Source organism: Bufo gargarizans, chromosome 2 (assembly GCF_014858855.1).
Source record: "Bufo gargarizans isolate SCDJY-AF-19 chromosome 2, ASM1485885v1, whole genome shotgun sequence".
Classification (NCBI taxonomy): Eukaryota; Metazoa; Chordata; class Amphibia; order Anura; family Bufonidae; genus Bufo; species Bufo gargarizans.
The window spans coordinates 49970321-49990072 of record NC_058081.1 but is presented as its reverse complement, the minus strand read 5'-3'; the positions used below and the strand labels follow the sequence as shown (position 1 = coordinate 49990072).

Here is a 19752-nt window from a genome sequence, read left to right as displayed (position 1 = left end):
TCTCCTCCTCATCTCCTTCCTTGTTTTTTGAAAGTATGTTCTCCTTTTTTGGGCTCACCTTTCTTACGATTAGAGGAAGTCTATCAATAGCAGACGAGGAGATCTCAGAGGCCGATGAAGTGACCCCCTTCCTTTCCAGTTGGTAGGCTCTGTTTTCCCTAAAGTCACTTAGATCTCTGACAAATTGTCTGTGCTTGCGTTCCTTTATCAAATTCTGAAACTTCTCTACTGATGTTTGTAAAAATGTCTCACACTTCTTAAAGTCAGGATCAGTCTCAAATTTCAAAACTGTCTTTTTCAAGGTACTAAATTTGTCAGAGGTTTTTTGGAACAGGGCTTTTTCCTCGTCCAGTAGGTTTCACATCAAATTGAGAGAGATACGGGTCAGCTCCTCTTCCTACCGTTTCATCAAGGTGGGGGAGGAGATCCTAGTAGCAGGAACTATAGGGATACGGAGAACTTTAGGAACAATGTTATGTTCAAGATAACTTTCAAGGGATCTGATCTCCCACCACGATTTAATATTCTCCTTAAAGCCCACATATAATTCTTGAAAAGCAAGTTTACATGTGACCAATGAAGTTAACTTTTGTTTTTGTATTGTTTTGTTGGTAGCGATACTCTGATTTGGTATCTAGTGGAATCGGATATATATCGTACCAATTTTCAATTTATTGGGTATATGGGTTGTCCTATTGGTGACCTTCAACTATAGGTTCCGTTTTTAGTACTGATTCAATAAAATATGATGTTTTAAGGGTCTTTGTTCTCTTTCTAGTAATTACTTTAAAGTGCATAAATGCTTTATCATACATAGGGGGAACATGGTGATAATGAGGGATTAATCAACATAGTTACAAAACTCATGACCAAACTGATAACATTTTTATAGCCCTTAATAGGTAACTTGCATTCATATTTGTGTTTTGATAGTGGTGCTGCTAAATTGCACTTGGCATAAAGGAATACCTGGATTTGCTTTGCTCAGTTAATTATTTGCCATCTTTATCAAATATAGTAGTTAACTATTTCATTATGTGGTGTCAGATACTTAAAACTACTTTCCCTATTCACAATATGTACATCCAAACACCCTTCTTGATAAAGTCCTAGGAGAACCCCAAGTCTTATCCACGACTCTTCAGGGCAAATTGAGCACTTTCGATTCGGATCAAAATTGTTTGTATGAATCTGCTGACCAATTCATTAGAATTGTGTATGTTATATTGGTATTTTATCATTACAGATGGAAAAAAGATTTTTTTTTGTGCGGAGGTTTAGGTGACAAGGGATGACCAATTAACTGTATCAATATGAAGATCCGGTACATAGATTACATTTTCCCATCAAAATAATTGCACGTTTCATTTGACCTGAGCATAATTCATTCCATGTGGACTTTGATCTTCTGGCATCAAATTGTTTCCTGCTTAACTTTATTACTAGGGCTACAGTCCTCTGAATGATGAATATATTGTTACTACCCTTATTATTTTCAGGCTGCCAATACTGCAGTTTGCTAGTTTAGCATTGAAGATTAAGTCCTCCCTGGTGACTGAGTTACCTCAAATTGTTGAATCTTGAGGTGGTGGTAAAGTCTGCTACTGCTCCTACCTTTGGATGGTGGCCTATGGCCAACCTGCTGCAGTAAGACATGTCAAATCATGGAGAATGTTGAAAAAGCTGCTGTTGGAACTTAATAGAAGTTCATTTGTTAAAGGGGGTTTCCACTGTAGTAAGTGATGTCAAATTGATAGGATCGATTCCTGATCATGAGATAGTGGGGTACCGCTGCCGGATCCTAAAGCAATGGAATAAACAGAATACTGTAACTAGAAAATGCTGGGAGTAAGCTTTTGAACAGCCTCCCAGGAGCATTAAGCAGCTGCTTATGTAAATTCCTGGCCAAGTAGAAAAAAAAAAACTTCTGTGAAAGTAAAACTCCTAGCATTGTCTTACACAGACTACTGTGTCTCAGAGATATACTGTCTAACCATACTGAATGTTGCCTCCCCCAAAATGTATTTTTGTGCCACCCCAAAATGAATTCAGACCTCAGGCTATACTCCAAAGTAAATTTAGATACCAGACCTTAAGACTAATTCAGACCCTAGATCAGACTCCAACACCAAATCAAGCCCCAAACCATACTCCAAATTTTATACAGAGCCCCTCTATTTACTTCCTGTTCTTTGCTCGAAGGTCCTCTTCACGTCCAGAAGGTGTGACACACAAGATCTTGGTGTTGGACCTTGAGTGCAGCAGCAGCCAGAGAGGAACAGGACCTGGAAGCTAGGAACCAACTGACGACGGCTGGTACCACAGTCCACTTGAGTCTTTGAGCCCAATAGCAGCTACTGTGGGTGCTATGGCAGTCGTTATGCTTCTGTGCCTGTTTTATTTATTTTATAATTAGTCTTTATTATTGTTTCAAGTTCCATAAATCTTCAACAATCACTTAGTTGTATTACATTGTAAGACAGCATATCACTTAATGTATTAGAAAACAGGATATATACAAACATATATATATAACTTTACATATTTCCCACCCTCATTCCCCAGCTGCCCTTTCCCCCCGGTTGAAAATAAATAAATAAAATACGTTCCCTCCCCACCTTCTACCCTCCGTTATGCTTCTGTGCCTGTGGTTAATTATACCATGGCTCTTAGAGGGCCCTACTCACACACTGAGAATAGTGCTGACTCTTTTTTAAATTATTGCAGGTAGGTAAGAGACCATAAGAGAAAACACGGCCATAAAATATTTAGACCCTGCCCCAGAAACACACACTGCAAAGTAATGCCCCCACCTAATGGCAGAGTAATGTCCAATAACAACCAGCTACTGTCCTACATTGGCAGATTTTAGCTTCCAAAACCTGAAAATGGCCATATTCTGAGATATATGAAGGACTGGAACTCCCTAAGTTTTTGTCTGTGGTTGCATATCTAATGGTTAGCGATAACATGAAAGCCTCAAGACCATAGATATACATTTTTAGTGTCGGGCTGGAGCTACTTGGACCCACCAATTCAATGATTCGATGTGCCCACCATTTTACCATATAAAAATGTACTGTACATGTTCCCTCTAAATATTGCACATCCAGGCTATATCGTAAAAAAGTTGAAAAACCCCAATGGCAAATGTTCAACTAGCCCCTTTAGGTGGAGTTCAAACAAAACAATAGCTGATCTTAAGGAGACCAGCTAAAGAAAACACAGTGGAGCCTCATTTAAGAGTCTCAACACAGCAATCCAAAATGCAAAGCTCCCTGGGAAACAGTAATATGCAAAGTAACTGTGAAGCCCCAGTTATGACTCTTCAACACAGAGAAAGCCAGACATTCTTCTGCATTTTGGATTGCTGTGTTGAGACTCTTAAATGAGGCTCCATGGTGTTTTCTTTAGCTGGTCTCCTTAAGATCAGCTATTGTTTTGTTTGAGTAGTCTCCAAGGCATTGCTCCTGGTTAGCCAGAATACTACTCCACACTGATGAGGGGCAATACCCTGAAATAGCTGTCTGTGGATGGATAACTGGCTTAGGTCTTCCCCATCACATCCTTAAAGCTTGTTTAAGAGCAGGATCTTGACATAGGGGCCACTTAATATGGTGATCTCTGTAATGGAGACACCCCTTTGCTCAGTTTTCCTTCCTTTGAAGGATGTCTGGCTTTCTCTGTGTTGAAGACCCATAACTGGGGCTCCACAGTTACTTTGCACTCTAGGTGGAGTTGACCTACATGGCTGGATATTGCAGTGTCATATCATATAAATCTAGAACCCATCTTCTTGTGCTTTAGTGGTACAGACTGACCCTCAACAGTTATTACTTTTTTCTAGAGATCTTATATGGAATCTCTTCTGCAGAAAAAAAAATGCTTAAAAAATTTATGAAACTCCAAATAGATGTTACTAATGAGAATATTCATTTTCCATCATCACATAATTTCACACCAAAGGCTTAATGCATGCTAGTTTCCTAAAGGATGGATGTGGCACCTTTCTTTTTGCCAAATTTAAAAAGGTCGGACCTGAAGCTGTTTAAAAATAAAATGTCCCAATGAATTTTTTTGTTCACCTTTTCGATGTATTCTTTTGATAGGTTTTCCTAAATGCTAAGAGTAGGATCTAGGACATTACAGAAAATAAATGAAATGAGCCACTCTGACCAATTTAAGCTGCACCTCTCACAAATGACTGAATGGAAGCTTTATCTTCTTTTAGACATCTTAAGAAAAGATTCAAGAAGAATTAAAAGAAATAGAAGAAGAGGACAACCACCACCAAGATGGATGGAGGCCAGCAAAAAAATCATGAAATGAGTTGACCAGGAGTAATGATTATTAGTGATTTGACCAGATGTTGGGCATATGGTAATAAAAATGGTCACTTCTCTCTAATAGAAACCTGCTCCATTGATTAGGAGACTGATTACTTTCACAACATGTTTGGTATTGAAGTTCTGTTCTAATTACTTTGATGAAGCTTGGGTGGTACCTTTTCTGTAATGAAAATAGACCTTTCTAGTCTGAAAACATTTCTTAAAAAGGAAAGGTCTACATTTGCAACCTGTTTTTATCTGCACCTTGTTTTATATTTGTATCTAAAATGAAAAATAGAAAAACTTTTCAATTGTTCTAGTAGAAGTATAAACTGTTTTGTGCCCACAGTTCCTATGCAGGTCTATATGTCTCCATGATAGACTATAAACATACCCTGTACAATCTGATCCTGCAGTTGTACTCCCTTCCATCTGTCATCTAAGATCTTTTGATAACTTTAATAACAAAAAGGGGAGCACCAAAAGCTGTTAACATGACTGAAGGCTCAGACTACAACATGTTTATTTGTAGTCTGTCACCATGGAGACACACAGTTCTGCATAGCAGCTGTATACACAAAACTATGGGAGATGTATGCAGTGATAAACCTCTGAAGTATGACATTCATTCAAGAGTCTAGGGGTGCTTTTATACAACCTTAATGGTAGGTATAATGGTGGCCATATTAGTTGTCACTCAAGGGCAAGCTACATTAGTAGCACACATGCTGTAAAGAGTAGAAGATTTAACCTTTATTATTCACCTTTCCAGGATCACTCTCCCTCTTCCTCTTCAGAACATCCACAGCCTCACTGGAATGAATGAGCCTGATGTGTACTTCAGCGTTCCCTGGCCAAGGAAGCAAGAACATGGCTAAATAAGTACCATTGCCATGATCCGTCACCTGTCCGGTCACTCCAGCCCTCACTTTGGTGTTGTTAAGCTTGGCCTGAAAGAAGTCTCCACCATAGTTCTTTGGTTGCCGCTTATGATCCCGAGCTGTGATGAGCACTTCCAAGAATTCACCAACCCTATATGTATCTCGAGGGTTTAGCAAGCGGTAGTCACAGTTTCGGGGGTTTGTTGAGAAAAAAAAATTATTCACAGCTGATGGAGGTTCAGGCCAGTCAATGATCTTGGGAAGTTCTAACAGACTGGAGTTCAACTGAAAGACCGACTTAATGGATTGCTTGATATTGGGTTGTTGGAAGACATTGAAAGCAGTAGGTATAAATTTATCCAAATAATCCATGCTTAGGAACCTGTAGAAAAACTGATGTCACCAGTCAGTTAGGAGTAAGAATAGAAAATCTTGTAGACGTTTATATAACAGGTTCAAGAGACTTATCTACATTATTTACCATCTCATAATCCTTCTAATTACATGCCCTCTGCTCTTTACAGTTCCTGGATCCAACTGCTTTTCTGTACCATCCAAGATGTCTAGGGACTGTCTTAAAAATTACATTGAACGCTTACATAATATTTACATGTTGGCTGCTCTACTTTGTAAGAACATGGCTATGATCAGTTATCCCAACTCTTATGTAGTGTCTATTGTGGTCACCAGTAATTTGAAATTCTCCCTACTCTGTAAGTCTTCCTTAATCCCTACCCCATTTTTTACACTTTAGATCTGCTTGTTCAGATAGGCTGTTGTGTGTAAGCACAAGCCCACCAATGATTCTGGAGAAACTATAGGAGGTTTTGAACAACTGGCATGGTTTGGTCAATAACCTCTTCTGCTCTTAGTCCCCTATATATGTCTCTCTTTGGAAGACTAGACTTTTCCCCATTGAAAATTGTATCTATGAAGAAAAATATTAAAGAAGTATCTAAAAAAACTGGGCGTAGGATTGCAGAAGTAAAGGTCATACTATTAGTGCATTCAATATTAATTAAAAAAGGTGGTCACACTGCCTTCCACGGACTCCAGCCTCTAATTGTAGAAAGGAGGTGGAGTGGATATATAGGATGGATTCTCTGCAGCCCCACGGGTTAAATGTGGACTTTGATCTGAAACCCTGTTTAATTGAATAGAAGGGAGGAGGTGTCGCTGCACGAGTTGTGCGGTTACTAGTATGCGTTTTAGTATACATGAAAAAAGCTTTCTTCGGTATAGATAAAACAACTGTCTCTGTATTTGGTGACTGGTACTGTATAAAACAAGTGGAAGGATTTTAGATGTCTATTATGGATTGTGGTATATGAAGGGTACATGAAGTTTGATGGTTTTATGTAAAATATTTATATTTTATTACATTTTGGGGCACTTTAGTATGTATGAAAAAACTCTGTGGCAAAAAATTAAAAAAAACATGTGGAAAGACTTTGTGAAATGAAATTCGATGTGAGGAGGGAGGGGTGTGCCTCCTGGCTTTTTACCTGTATCAGAAGACGCCCAAGGAAGGGTGGAGGATTCGCCCCTGACAAAGCTCTTTTGACGAAACCCGGGTCGGGCGGTTTTGCAGACTTTTGTATTCGATGCCTGTTATTTTATTCCTTTTGTGAGTATAATAAAATAAATTAAAAATCCCGAAAGCTGGTGGAACTTCACTATGTGCCCGGAAACCTATGTGCCCCGTTTTATTTATTTGTTATAACATACTATTAGTGCAGATTGTTCTGCCAGATGTTTTGGACAAAAATGTAGCCCGACTCTTCAGCCCCTTTGTTCCCATTAACATAGTATTACAGTAGCCCGGCAACTGATCCCTTTATTTCTCTGCAACATCTTATTACCGTAACCCGGCTCCTGATCCTCTTATTACCCCTGTAACATCTCATTACAGTAACCCGGCTCCTGATCCTCTTATTACCCCTGTAACATCTTATTACAGTAACCCAGCTCCTGATCCTCTTATTACCCTGTAATATTTTATTTCAGTAACCCGGCTCCTGATCCTCTTATTACCCCTGTAACATCTTATTACAGTAACCCGGCTCCTGATCCTCTTATTACCCCTGTAACATCTTATTACAGTAACCCGGCTCCTGATCCTCTTATTACCCCAGTAACATCTTATTACTGTAACCTGGCTCCTAATCCACTTATTACCCCTGTAACATCGTTACAGTAACGCGGCTCCTGATCCTCTTATTACCTACCATGCAACTGCTATGGGGCCCAGGGCAAGAGGGGGCCCATGGAAGAGGGGGCCCAGTCTTAATTGGGATCATCCCCTCTTCTACTGGGGGCGAAAACTTGGTTAGGACTCTACCCTATAAAGCAGGCATGCTCAACCTGCGACCCTCCAGCTTATTACAGCATCCCGGCTCCTTTTATTAGGGCAGGTTCACATCAACGTTATGAATTCCGTTATTGCTGTCGACAGGACTTTCTTTTCCATCCTGCATAATGGAAACCAGACATATCCGTACACCTCTCTTATGATGGATCAATGTCACATCTATCGCTGAAGTGTCTATTACGGCCTTGCCTCAGTATCTCTCGGATTTTTCGGATGTCTTTTCGGAGGTTGGGGCTCAGGAATTGCCCCCTCATCGAGACTATAATTGTCCAGTGAATCTTATTCCGGGGGCTAAGTTGCCTAAGTCTCGGCTTTACAACCTCTCTCAACCCGAGAGAGAGGCCATGCGAAAGTATGTCGCTGAGAGTTTGGCAAAGGGTCATATCAGACCATCTAAGTCTCCAGTGGCAGTAGGTTTGTTCTTCGTGAAGAAGAAAGATGGATCTCTGAGACCGTGTTTGGACTTCCGGGAGTTGAACCGTATTACAGTCCAGGATCCATATCCCCTGCCTTTGATCTCTGATCTTTTTGATCAGATTGTTGGAGCCAAGGTGTTCTCCAAGTTGGATTTGAGGGGAGCATACAATCTGATCAGGATTAAGGAGGGGGATGAGTGGAAGACGGCCTTCAATACGCACAAGGGTCATTTTGAGAACCTGGTGATGCCTTTTGGGTTGACGAATGCGCCAGCGGTATTTCAGCGATTCGTCAATGATATTTTTCATCACTTGGTGGGGAGGTTCGTAGTAGTTTACCTAGATGACATCTTAATTTATTCTCCTGATCTGAAGACCCATCAGGATCATGTGAGACAGGTTTTGACGATCCTTCGAGAGAATAAGTTATATGCTAAACTAGAGAAATGTTTGTTTGCGGTGCAAGAGCTTCCGTTCTTGGGATACATGCTTTCTGATTCCGGTTTTCGTATGGACCCCGAAAAGGTCCGGGCAGTTCTGGAGTGGGACCGACCGGAGAATCAGAAAGCTTTGATGCGGTTCTTGGGGTTTACAAATTATTATAGAAAATTTATTTTGAATTATTCCACCTTAGTCAAACCCCTTACTAATATGACCAAGAAGGGCGCTGATGTCTCTGTCTGGTCGGATGAGGCATTGCAGGCCTTTTCGGCCATTAATGAGCGTTTTGCGTCTGCTCCCATTCTGGTGCAGCCGGATGTATCTCAGCCATTCGTGGTGGAGGTTGATGCATCAGAGGTGGGGGTTGGGGCGGTGCTTTCGACAAGGTTCTTCTCCTGGCAAGTGGGTCCCGTGTGCCTTCTTCTCCAGGAAGCTCTCGGTCGCCGAGAGGAATTATGATGTTGGAGATAGGGAATTGTTGGCTATCAAGTTGGCCTTTGAGGAATGGCGTCACTGGTTAGAGGGGGCGTCCCACCCCATTACGGTGTATACAGACCATAAGAATTTGGCCTACCTGCAATCTGCCAAGCGTCTGAACCCTAGACAGGCCAGATGGTCATTGTTTTTTACCAGGTTCAATTTCGTAGTTACCTTTCGCCCAGGGGTCAAGAACGTCAAGGCAGATGCCTTGTCTCGCAGCTTCCCTGGGGGAGGTGATTCAGAAGATCCGGCGACGATTTTGGCGGATGGGGTTGTGGTCTCCGCTCTGTACCCTGAATTGGAGATGGAGGTATTGGGAGCTCAGGAGGGGGCTCCTGGTTCGTGTCCTCCAGGGAGGTTGTTTGTTCCTGAGGGCCTACGATACAAGTTGTTGAAGGAACATCACGATACTGTTCTCGCTGGACATCCTGGTGGTAAGTCCACCTGTGATCTGGTGTCCCGGAGGTTCTGGTGGGCAGGGTTACGTAAGAGTATTGAGAATTACGTGACAGCTTGTGAAACCTGCGCTCGGTCATAGGTTGCTCATACTCGACCGCCTGGTTCACTTCTTCCATTGTCTATTCCATCGCGTCCTTGGACGCATTTGTCCATGGACTTTATTACGGACCTGCTGAGTTCCTCCGGGAAAACAGTGATTTTGGTGGTAGTCGACCGTTTCAGTAAAATGGCTCACTTTATACCACTAACGGGTCTGCCTAATGCTAAGACTCTTGCGCAGATCTTTGTGGATAATATTGTGAAATTGCACGGTGTTCCTTCAGATGTGGTCTCTGATACGGGCACGCAGTTTGTCTCCAGGTTTTGGAGGGCGTTCTGCTCTCATCTTGGCATTCAACTTTCTTTCTCGTCGGCTTTTTATCCACAGTCGAATGGTCAGACGGAGCGTACCAATCAAAACCTGGAGACCTACTTGAGGTGCTTTGTGGCTGAGAATCAGGAGGATTGGTCCTCATTCTTGTCCTTAGCAGAATTTGCATTGAATAACCGTAGGCAGGAGTCCACGGGTAAGTTGCCATTTTTTGGCGCATACGGTTTCCATCCTCAGTTTGGAACCTTTTCTGGGACTGGTTCCTCTGGGATGCCAGAGGAGGAGAGATTCTCTTCTGCCTTATCCTCCATCTGGCGGATGGCTGACAAGAGACGTGTGACTGGTCCGGACCTGTGTGTGGGTGATCTGGTGTGGTTGTCCACTAAGAATATCAAATTGAGAGTGCCATCTTGGAAACTGGGTCCAAGATTTATTGGTCCGTATAAGATTTCTGCGGTGATCAATCCGGTGGCGTTTCGGCTGGATCTTCCGCAGACTTGGAGGATCCATGATGTCTTCCACAGGTCTTTGCTAAAAAAATATGTTAAACCGGTGGTACCATCGCCATTGCCTCCTCCTCCTGTTCTAGTTGAGGGAAACTTGGAGTTCGAGATCTCCAGGATTCTCGACTCGAGAGTTCTTCGGGGCTCCCTCCAGTACCTGGTGTCCTGAAGAGAGGATGTGGGTTCCGGCGTCTGATGTTAACGCCAGCCGACTGGTGAGGGCCTTTCATAGGTCCCATCCGGATGAGGTTGGTCCGGGGTGTCCGGAGGTCACCCGCAGAAGGGGGGGTACTGTCATGCCCCACTCTGACCATGTGCGGAGGTCAGCCAGGATAGCAGCACGAGTTTAGTGATTGCTTTGGAGCCGTGCTGGATCCGCCTCTCTCAGGTGCACTGGGTGGGGTCTTAAGGTTAAATAGCACACTGCCCAGTGCCCTGAGCGGATTATACTGTTCATTCTGTCTGGGAAGTTTGGAGAGAAGGTTGCCTGTCTGTTCCTGCTCTCAGAGATAAGTGTCATTGCTTGTTCGGTTGTTTGTGTCTTCTTGTCCATCCAGGTTCTGTGCGAGCAGACTGCTCCTATCTCCCCACTTCACCATCTTAGGGAGTTCAGGGTTTTTGTTAGCCCAGGCTGGAGGACACTAGTACACCTACCTTCAAGGTCTACTGTGGGCTGAGCAGTGCAGGGAAAGAGGTCAGGGATAAGCTAGGAGGTGACCCTTCCCCTGTCTCTCATACAGAGCCTGCTTGGTGTGTTGTCTTTGATACTGGGTGTACATCCGCCGTGACATGGTGTGAATTACCACCAACACCGCAAAGTGACTTTTTGTTTGAATATGACTGTTTTGTCACGTGCTTAAAGTGTGAATAAAACACTGAGCTGTTTGATCCGAAGAACTTATTGTTGACTCTATACTGCATCCGCTAATCCTGTCTACCAGAGCGGAACCCCACACACCTTATTACAATAACCCGGCTCCTGACGCTCCTATTTCCCTGTAACATCTTTTTACAGTAACCTGGCTCCTGATCCTCTTATTACCCTGTAACATCCTATTATAGTAACCATGCTCTTAATCCTCTTATTACCCCCTGTAACATCTTATTACAGTAACCCAGCTCCTGATCCTCTTATTATCCTGTAACATCTTATTATAGTAACCCGGTTCCTGATCCTCTTATTATCTTTTTTTTTAGGTTCTTCTTTGCAGTTTGTCTTGGAGGTGTGGCTGCCTCCTCAGTCTTGCACTCCTGACCACCCTGTCTGCCTCACAGGCTGATTTTAATTAGTGTTAGTACATAGTCTGGCCTGCTCCCCTTCATTCACTGAAGCCATGGCACCAGGAGTGGGATAGTTTGTGGACTCCCACTGCAGTCCTTGGTAGCCGTTTGACGCCGGTGGTGTTGTGGAGTGGGCCTGCTGTGTAACCTGCACTCCCTGGTGTATGGTAGCCATCTTGGCACCCAACAGGTAGGATTCAATGTAGGAATGTGGAACCTACACTCCCTGAAGTGTATGGTAGCTGTTATGGCACCTAACAGGTAGAATTTAGCGTAGGAACCCGTCTAACAGAGATCGCCTTGACGCTTGGCAGACGGGCTCGGATAGTTTTGTACAAAACTATTTGCCAAGTATCTCGCACTTATAGTGTAGCACTTGTTATTATTATGCAATTTTGTACTTTATATTGCAGTCAATTGTCGCATTGCATGTTTTTTGTCTTTCTATGTTGTTCCTTGCTATAGCAATGCGCTTCTGCGGTTTGGTATGTGCTGACTGACCCCCTTTTTTTAGGTTCTTCTTTGCAGTTTGTCTTGGAGGTGTGGCTGCCTCCTCAGTCTTGCACTCCTGACCACCCTGTCTGCCTCACAGGCTGATTTTAATTAGTGTTAGTACATAGTCTGGCCTGCTCCCCTTCATTCACTGAAGCCATGGCACCAGGAGTGGGATAGTTTGTGGACTCCCACTGCAGTCCTTGGTAGCCGTTTGGCGCCGGTGGTGTTGTGAAGTGGGCCTGCTGTGTAACCTGCACTCCCTGGTGTATGGTAGCCATCTTGGCACCCAACAGGTAGGATTCAATGTAGGAATGTGGAACCTACACTCCCTGAAGTGTATGGTAGCTGTTATGGCACCTAACAGGTAGAATTTAGCGTAGGAACCCGTCTAACAGAGATCGCCTTGACGCTTGGCAGACAGGCTTGGATAGTTTTGTACAAAACGATTTGCCAAGTATCTCGCACTTATAGTGTAGCACTTGTTATTATTATGCAATTTTGTACTTTATATTGCAGTCAATTGTCGCATTGCATGTTTTTTGTCTTTCCTCTTATTATCCTGTAACATCTTATTATAGTAACCCGGCCCTGATCCTCTTATTATCCTGTAACATCTTATTATAGTAACCCGGCTCCCGATCCTCTTAGCACCCTGTAACATCTTATTACAATAACACTGCTCCTGATCCTCTTATTATCCTGTAATATCTTATTACAGTAACACTGCTCCTGATCCTCTTATTATCCTTATAACATCTTATTATAGTATCCTAGCAATGAGATGGGGACAATAATGGCATGATTACTGTTTAGGGGTAGTAAACGGGATAATTATGGTATAAGGGTGGTAAAGGGACACTAGTACTATGCAATGGCAATAAGGGATTATTATTACTGTAAAGGGGCTCTAAGAGGCTGTACTTTACTACACATTAGGTATAGTAATGTGAACTCCTGGTGCAACTGCAGACACAATAATGGAGGAAGCTGTAGGGTGGTACTGTTAAAGGGGTGACAGGGTGGAAAGTTTGTGTATAGGATGTGAAATAGGTATGAAGAGTGCTAAAAAAGTGAGCAGCCCTACGAGGGCAGAAAACTCTGCAGAGATCAGATGCAGCCAGGAGAAGTCATCATAGCGGTCTGGATTGCTTGGAGACCAAAAGAGAAAGTGAATGACTCCAATCAGCTAAGATGTCACTGGTGAGAGGCTGTATTTAACTATACTGCAATCGTTTATACACTATGCAGAGCACCCGTGTAAAGCTAGTATCTGCCAATATATGATCAGTCAGAGATTGCAGTTTAAAGGGGCACTAACTTTTGAAAAACTGTTTCATAGGTCATAAAAACATATTAAGGATCAGTAGGGGTCTGAGCACTGAGATCTTCACCAATTCTCAGAATGAGGGAAGAGAAGCACGCCCATAGTGCACTCTCTCTCCCCTGCTGCTGAGGACAGAATCGAAACAGGCCCTAGACTTCTATAGTGGCCATCTTGTCCAGCGAGGAGAGAGAGCATGATATGCGCATTCTTCTCCTCCCTCGTTCTACAGATCATGGGGTCTCAGCACTCAGACCCCCTATTCATCTAAACTTTTGATATGTCTCTATGACATTTAGAAAAGTTAGTGACCCTTTAATATTTTTCATCATATTTATGGAGTTTTTCTAGTCAAGGAGGAGCATATCATTTGTGGTAATGTCAGTGAATGGGGTTGCAACCCGCTACCACGACAGTTGCAGGACATCCAACCGTGTCATGTTGTGAGCATGGCAACTTGCAGGTCACAACACATCCGCATTCACTTATATTAGTTGTGATGTCGCCAATGTCAACATTTAGCCCCAGCCGTAACGAGGACCTGTCCCCTCTCCTGACATGTCTGTTTTCGTAATTAAATGCATACCCTATGTAATAACAATTCTGGAGCATCTATTCTTATGTCTCTATTCCTGCCAGACATTATAAAGTGAATTACTAATAAAATTAAACTCCAGATGGGTGTGACCAATTGAAGGTGCGTCCCTGCTCAGACTGACACTGGCAGCTCTGATTGGATAGTATTCAACTATGCAGGGACACTCCCCAAACTGGTATCACCTAGCTGTACCCTCATTGCACACTGCTAGTAATTCAATAATAACTTCTAACAGGAATAATAAAGGAATGCTACAACATACAGTCATAATAATAGATACTACATGGGGAATGTAAGTAGTTATGAAACCAGACACGTGAAGAGAGGTCAAACTCCCAAAAATTTGTGGCAATACTATTTACTTATCTTACCATGAATTACCTGTCATAGAAATGACCTATTAACATTACATAGTTAATACGGTTGAAAAAAGACACAAGTCCATCAAGTTCAACCAAGGCATAGGTGGGGACGCGAAACATTGGGCGGCTATATCTAATCTTGATCTCAAAATCCCATTCAAAATTTACAGTAGAACAACCGTTTAAGGTGCCCATACACCTTCAATAGCTGTGAGCCAACAGCTTTCTCTCCCCAGCTCCCCCATACACATGCTTGGCATCCTTTTATGTAAAGCTTCTGGGAGGTTCACACGCCTCTTTTATAAGGCCACACCACCTTATCCCATAAACCTCGCCAACTTTTGTACAGCGCTCCACCCCTTCAAGACATATTGGACATTAGGGCTGTACCTTATGACGCAGTATCCTGACACCACATGCAGTCAAAGGCCAAGATTTACCAACAGTAACAATGGCTTAAGCTTAGACAGGGTGTCTAGACCACGATTATCGCAGTGGCATGGGCTGGATGGTAAATGTGGGGCAAGGATAGACACTTTTCTCTGAGTATACAAACTATTGATTAGAAGGCCCCGCCCCTTTCCCGCTAAGCCTCATAGGAGAACAAAAGTATCAGACAAAACATTCACTATGACCAGGAGAACAAAAGGATCAGACAAAACATGCACTATGGCCAGGAGAACAAAAGGAACATGCAAAACATTTAATATGACCAGGAGAACAAAAGGATCGGATAAAACATTCAATATGACCAGGAGAACAAAAGGATCATACAAAAAAAAATCTGAATATGATCAGGAGAACAAAAGAATAAGACAATTTTTTTTTATATGACCAGGAGAACAAAAGGATAGGACAAAAAAAATCTATATGACCAGGAGAACAAAGGGATAGGACAAAACATTCAATATGACCAGGAGAACATAAGTATTGGACAAAACATTCAATATGACCAGGAGAACAAAAGGAACATACAAAACATTCAATATGACCAGGAGAACAAAAGGATCGTACAAAACATTTAATATGACCAGAAGAACAAAAGGATCATACAAAAAAATTCTATATGACCAGGAGAACAAAAGGATAAGACAAAAAAATTATATATGACCAGGAGAACAAAAGGATAGGACAAAACATTCAATATGACCAGGAGAATAAAATAAAATAAAAATCACACAAACCATTCAATATGACCAGGAGAACAAAAGGATAAGACAGAAAAAATTCAATATGACCAGGAGAACAAAAGGATCGTAAAAAACATTCAATATGACCAATTCTTTTCTTTGTTAGCTCCCTATACACATTAGACTGTTATAAGGTCTTGCTAAAAATGGCAGGTTTGGACACTAATGTGTAAGGGGGTCTCAAAAATTTACCTATAATAATTACTTTATCATGTCCCTTGATAGTCTGGTTTACAACACGAAGAATGGCTGATCCCACTAAGGAATGTGCCTTACCTTAATCAGTTCCTCACAAAATAGTGCAATCAAGTAATAAACTGATGGCAAACAAGGCAACATAGTAGCAAAAACAATTATCAGCCAAAAGAAGTTTCTAAAAACTGAATACACCCATGTAGAAGCCAGTTACTGTATACTAGAACAGAGGTAAAAGATGGCTGCCCTCATGTATCCCATACATCAAAGAGTTCCGAAACCAGGTCCTGAAGACACAACATGTTTCCCTGTGGACACACCTGCTATCCATTAACTAACTGCAATAACCTAATATAAGTTAGCATGCAAACAGGAAAGAATTTACTCAAGAAGGCACTGGATGAGCCCAACCCAGTTAATAAATAGCACTGATATGTCCCATCACATGTATCATGTAAGATCACAGCATGAGGCAAGACGACCAACCACATGTTAGACATGATTGGTGACTGCTTTGGTCGGGGGCTAATAAGCATCCATACATGGCAAGAGTTGTTAGGCCCCACTGGACATTCACAAGGGCGACAAGAAACACTCAACTTCTGAAAGGGAAAATCTGATCAGCTTAGAGAGGCCCTTAACTTCATCGACTGGGACATTGTCCTCAAAAGTAAGAGTACTGACTAAAAGGGAGATTTTTAAAGGGATCCTAAATTTTGTTTATGACAGGTACATAGCTTATGGTAATAAAGGAGGTAGGAACAAGAAATGTGAAGGGGGCAGTAATTAACAAAAAGAAAGCATGACTAAAGCAGTAAGTAGTGAAGAAGCACTATAAAATATATAAAAAAAATAGATTTTGTAAAAGCCGGATAAAGGTCTGAAGTCATTTTGTGAGGCTTACAAATTAGAAACCACCCAAAAATGACCCCATTTTAGAAACTACACCCCTCAAGGTATACAAAACTGATTTTACAAACTTTGTTAACCCTTTAGGTGTTCCACAAGAATTAATGGAAAATGAAGATGAAATTTCAGAATTTCACTTTTTTGGCAGATTTTACATTTTAATAAATTTTTTCCAGTAGCAAAGCAAGGGTTAACAGCCAATTAAAACTCAATTTTTATTACCGTGATTCTGCGGTTTACAGAAACACCCCACATGTGATCGTAAACTGCTGTACGGGCACACAGCAGGGTGCAGAAGGAAAGGAACGCCATATGGTATTTAGAAGGCAAATTTAACTGGTTTTTAGATGCCATATCCCATTTGAAGCCCCCCAGATGCACCCCTACAGTAGAAACTCAAAAAAGTTACCACATTTTGGAAACTATGGGATAAGGTGCCAGTTTTATGGGTACTATTTTGGGGAACATATGATTTTTAATTGCTCTATATTGCGTTTTTTGTGAGCGAGGTAACCAAAAAATTGATGTTTTAGCACGTTTTTTTTTATTTTTTTTACAGCGTTTACCTAAGGGATTAGGTCATGTGACTTTTTTTATAGAGCAGATCGTTATGCTCGTGGCAATACCTAATATGTCTACTTTTTCTTATTTATTTAAGTTCTACACAATGATAGCATTTTTTAAACCAAAATTATATTTTAGTGTCTCCATAGTCTGAGAATAATAGCTTTTTTAATTTTTGACCGATTCTCTTAGGTAGGATCTCATTTTTTGCGGGATGAGGTAATGGTCTGATTGATACTATTTTGGGGGGAATATGCCTTTTTGATCACTTGCTGTTGCAATTTTTGTGATATAATGTGACAAAAATGGCTTTTTTTTATACATTTTTTTTTTTTACGGTGTTCACCTGAGGGGTTAAGTCATGTGATATTTTTATAGATATGGTTGTTACGGATGTGGAGATACCTAATATGTATATATTTTTTTATGTATTTCACTTTAGCACAATAATTGCATTTTTGAAACAAAAAAATTATGTTTTAGTGTCTCCATGTTCTGAGAGCTATAGTATTTACATTTTTTTGGTGATTGTCTCAGGTAGGGGCTCATTTTTTGCGGGATGAGGTGACTGTTTTATTGATACCATTTTGTGGGACATACGCCTTTTTGATCGCTTGGTGTTGCACTTTTTGTGATGTAAGGTGACATAAATGACTTTTTTTTTTTTACACAGTTTATTTTTTTTATGGTGTTTATCTTACAGGGTGGATCATCTGATATATTTATAGAGCCGGTCATTACGGACGCAGCGATACCTAATATGTGTGTGTTTTTTTCAGTTTTTTATTATAAAATAAGGGGAAAGGGGCGTTTTTTTTCTTTTTCTTTTTTACTTTATTAATTTTATTAAAAACACTTTTTTTTCTTTACTTTATTTATGATGTTTACTTTTGGGGGTCTGATCCCGTCTGGAATGCATTACAATACATCTGTATTGTATTGCATTGCCTGTTAGTGCATGACACTGAGTCATACACTAACAGGTTGCATCGGGCTGCCTTGTATCGCATCGGGTCCCCGCCACAGCAGTGCGGGGACTCGATGCGATCACTCACCCCACACAAACCCCTTCTATGTTGCGGTCAGCGCGGACCGCGGCATTGAAGGGGTTAATCCTCCGTCATCGGCTTTTACAGAAAGCAAAAAGCATAGATGTGGTAGGCAATAACAAGTGCTTGGCGGCACTAAATCAGGTGCTCGGCGGCACCAAATCAGAAACCATATGTCCTACCACAATCCAGGGGGTTCCAGTGCACATACATGAATCCCAGAGGGAAAGCAAAAAACATCCATCCCTGGGCTAGATGATGTTGTGGTATTGAAGGACAGGTTGGGCAAAGAACTGTCCCTGATATTGCCCTACAGGGGGTGCTATTCTGGCCCTAATAGCCTAACCACAGAGCACCCGCCCTGATAAGAGTGACCCCGTCGGGAACCTTACCCTATATAAAAATGGCCCTAGTAAGCCCCAAGCCCCTAAGCCCCTGACTTCCAGGTGATCACTATATAGATCTATGTGTTTTGACTCATTATAAAAGTATATTATAAGTATATTACACCCCTCTGTGTATCCCACCTATCGATAGCACACCTATACCAGTCCTCAAAATTACTTTTGTGGCTCTATTAGCTAGCGTTTTGTGTCCCTAACAGCCTGTCCCTGCTCCACACAGCAACCTCTCCCTACACTGGAAAAAGACTAAATATAAAATGGTGCCAGATTGGGTTTATTTATAGGGTAGGGGGTATGTCCATGTGCTGAAACGTCTCAATTGGCTGTCCTGTACCATCTGATGGATGTGCCATGGGTCAAAGTTCTTCACAATGTAAAATAATATGGCGGGCGCGAATATCGCCATATGTTCGCATGTTCGGCAACTCACGAACGGGCAAAGTTTGCCGCGAAACGACCGCTGGTTGAACTGCAAGGCCATCTCTACTGAGGATAGGTCAACAAGATTTTACTCCCGGCAAAACCCTTTTAACTATAACAACCAGTTTCAAGGCAAACAAGATAATACAAATAATAAAATCTAATAAAAAATATTCACACCATTTGATCCTAAAGGAGTTTTATTTTTAATGAAAAAATGCATCGATGAAACATATAGAATCCATGATATAAATAAAAAAAAGTTAAACGATTTAACCCCTTAACGACCAGCGCCGTATATGTACAGTGCAACAGGACGTGACTTAATGCCCAGCGCTGCACATGTACGGCTCGCTGATCGGACGGTTGCAGGAGCTGCACCCGCCCGGCCCGCGGCAGGGATTCGGCAGTCACTGATAGCCGAACCCCTGTTGTATGCGCCGGCATCAGTGAAATCACAGATGCTGGCACATTAACCATTGCACTGCCGCGGTCAGCGCTGACCATGGCACATGCGGGCTTCAGACGTGTGCCGGGTATCCATCGGGTCCCCGCGCTGCTGTGACGGGGACCCGATGGCAGGAAATGCAGCCCGATGCCTTCCTTAGGCATCATGGCTGACTTCCATGAGAGCCTGTGAGATCCAGCCCCCTGGATCTCACAGGCAAGCAGGCTGAAGTGTATTACAGTGTGTACACTTACAGCCAATGCATTA

General features: G+C 42.0%; 1 protein-coding gene across 2 annotated transcripts in view; it reads right to left on the bottom strand.

Moving 5' to 3' along the window:
• LOC122929344 (NXPE family member 3-like) overlaps positions 1–19752 on the bottom strand; it is a 70452-nt gene that overhangs the window by 43836 nt on the left and 6864 nt on the right. Inside the window, exon 2 of one of the 2 annotated variants that reach the window (XM_044282880.1) lies at positions 5093–5602. In XM_044282880.1, the coding sequence (XP_044138815.1) occupies positions 5093–5602 (510 nt within the window). The remainder of the gene's footprint in view (positions 1–5092; positions 5603–19752) is intronic. The other variant, XM_044282882.1, reaches the window with a different exon arrangement.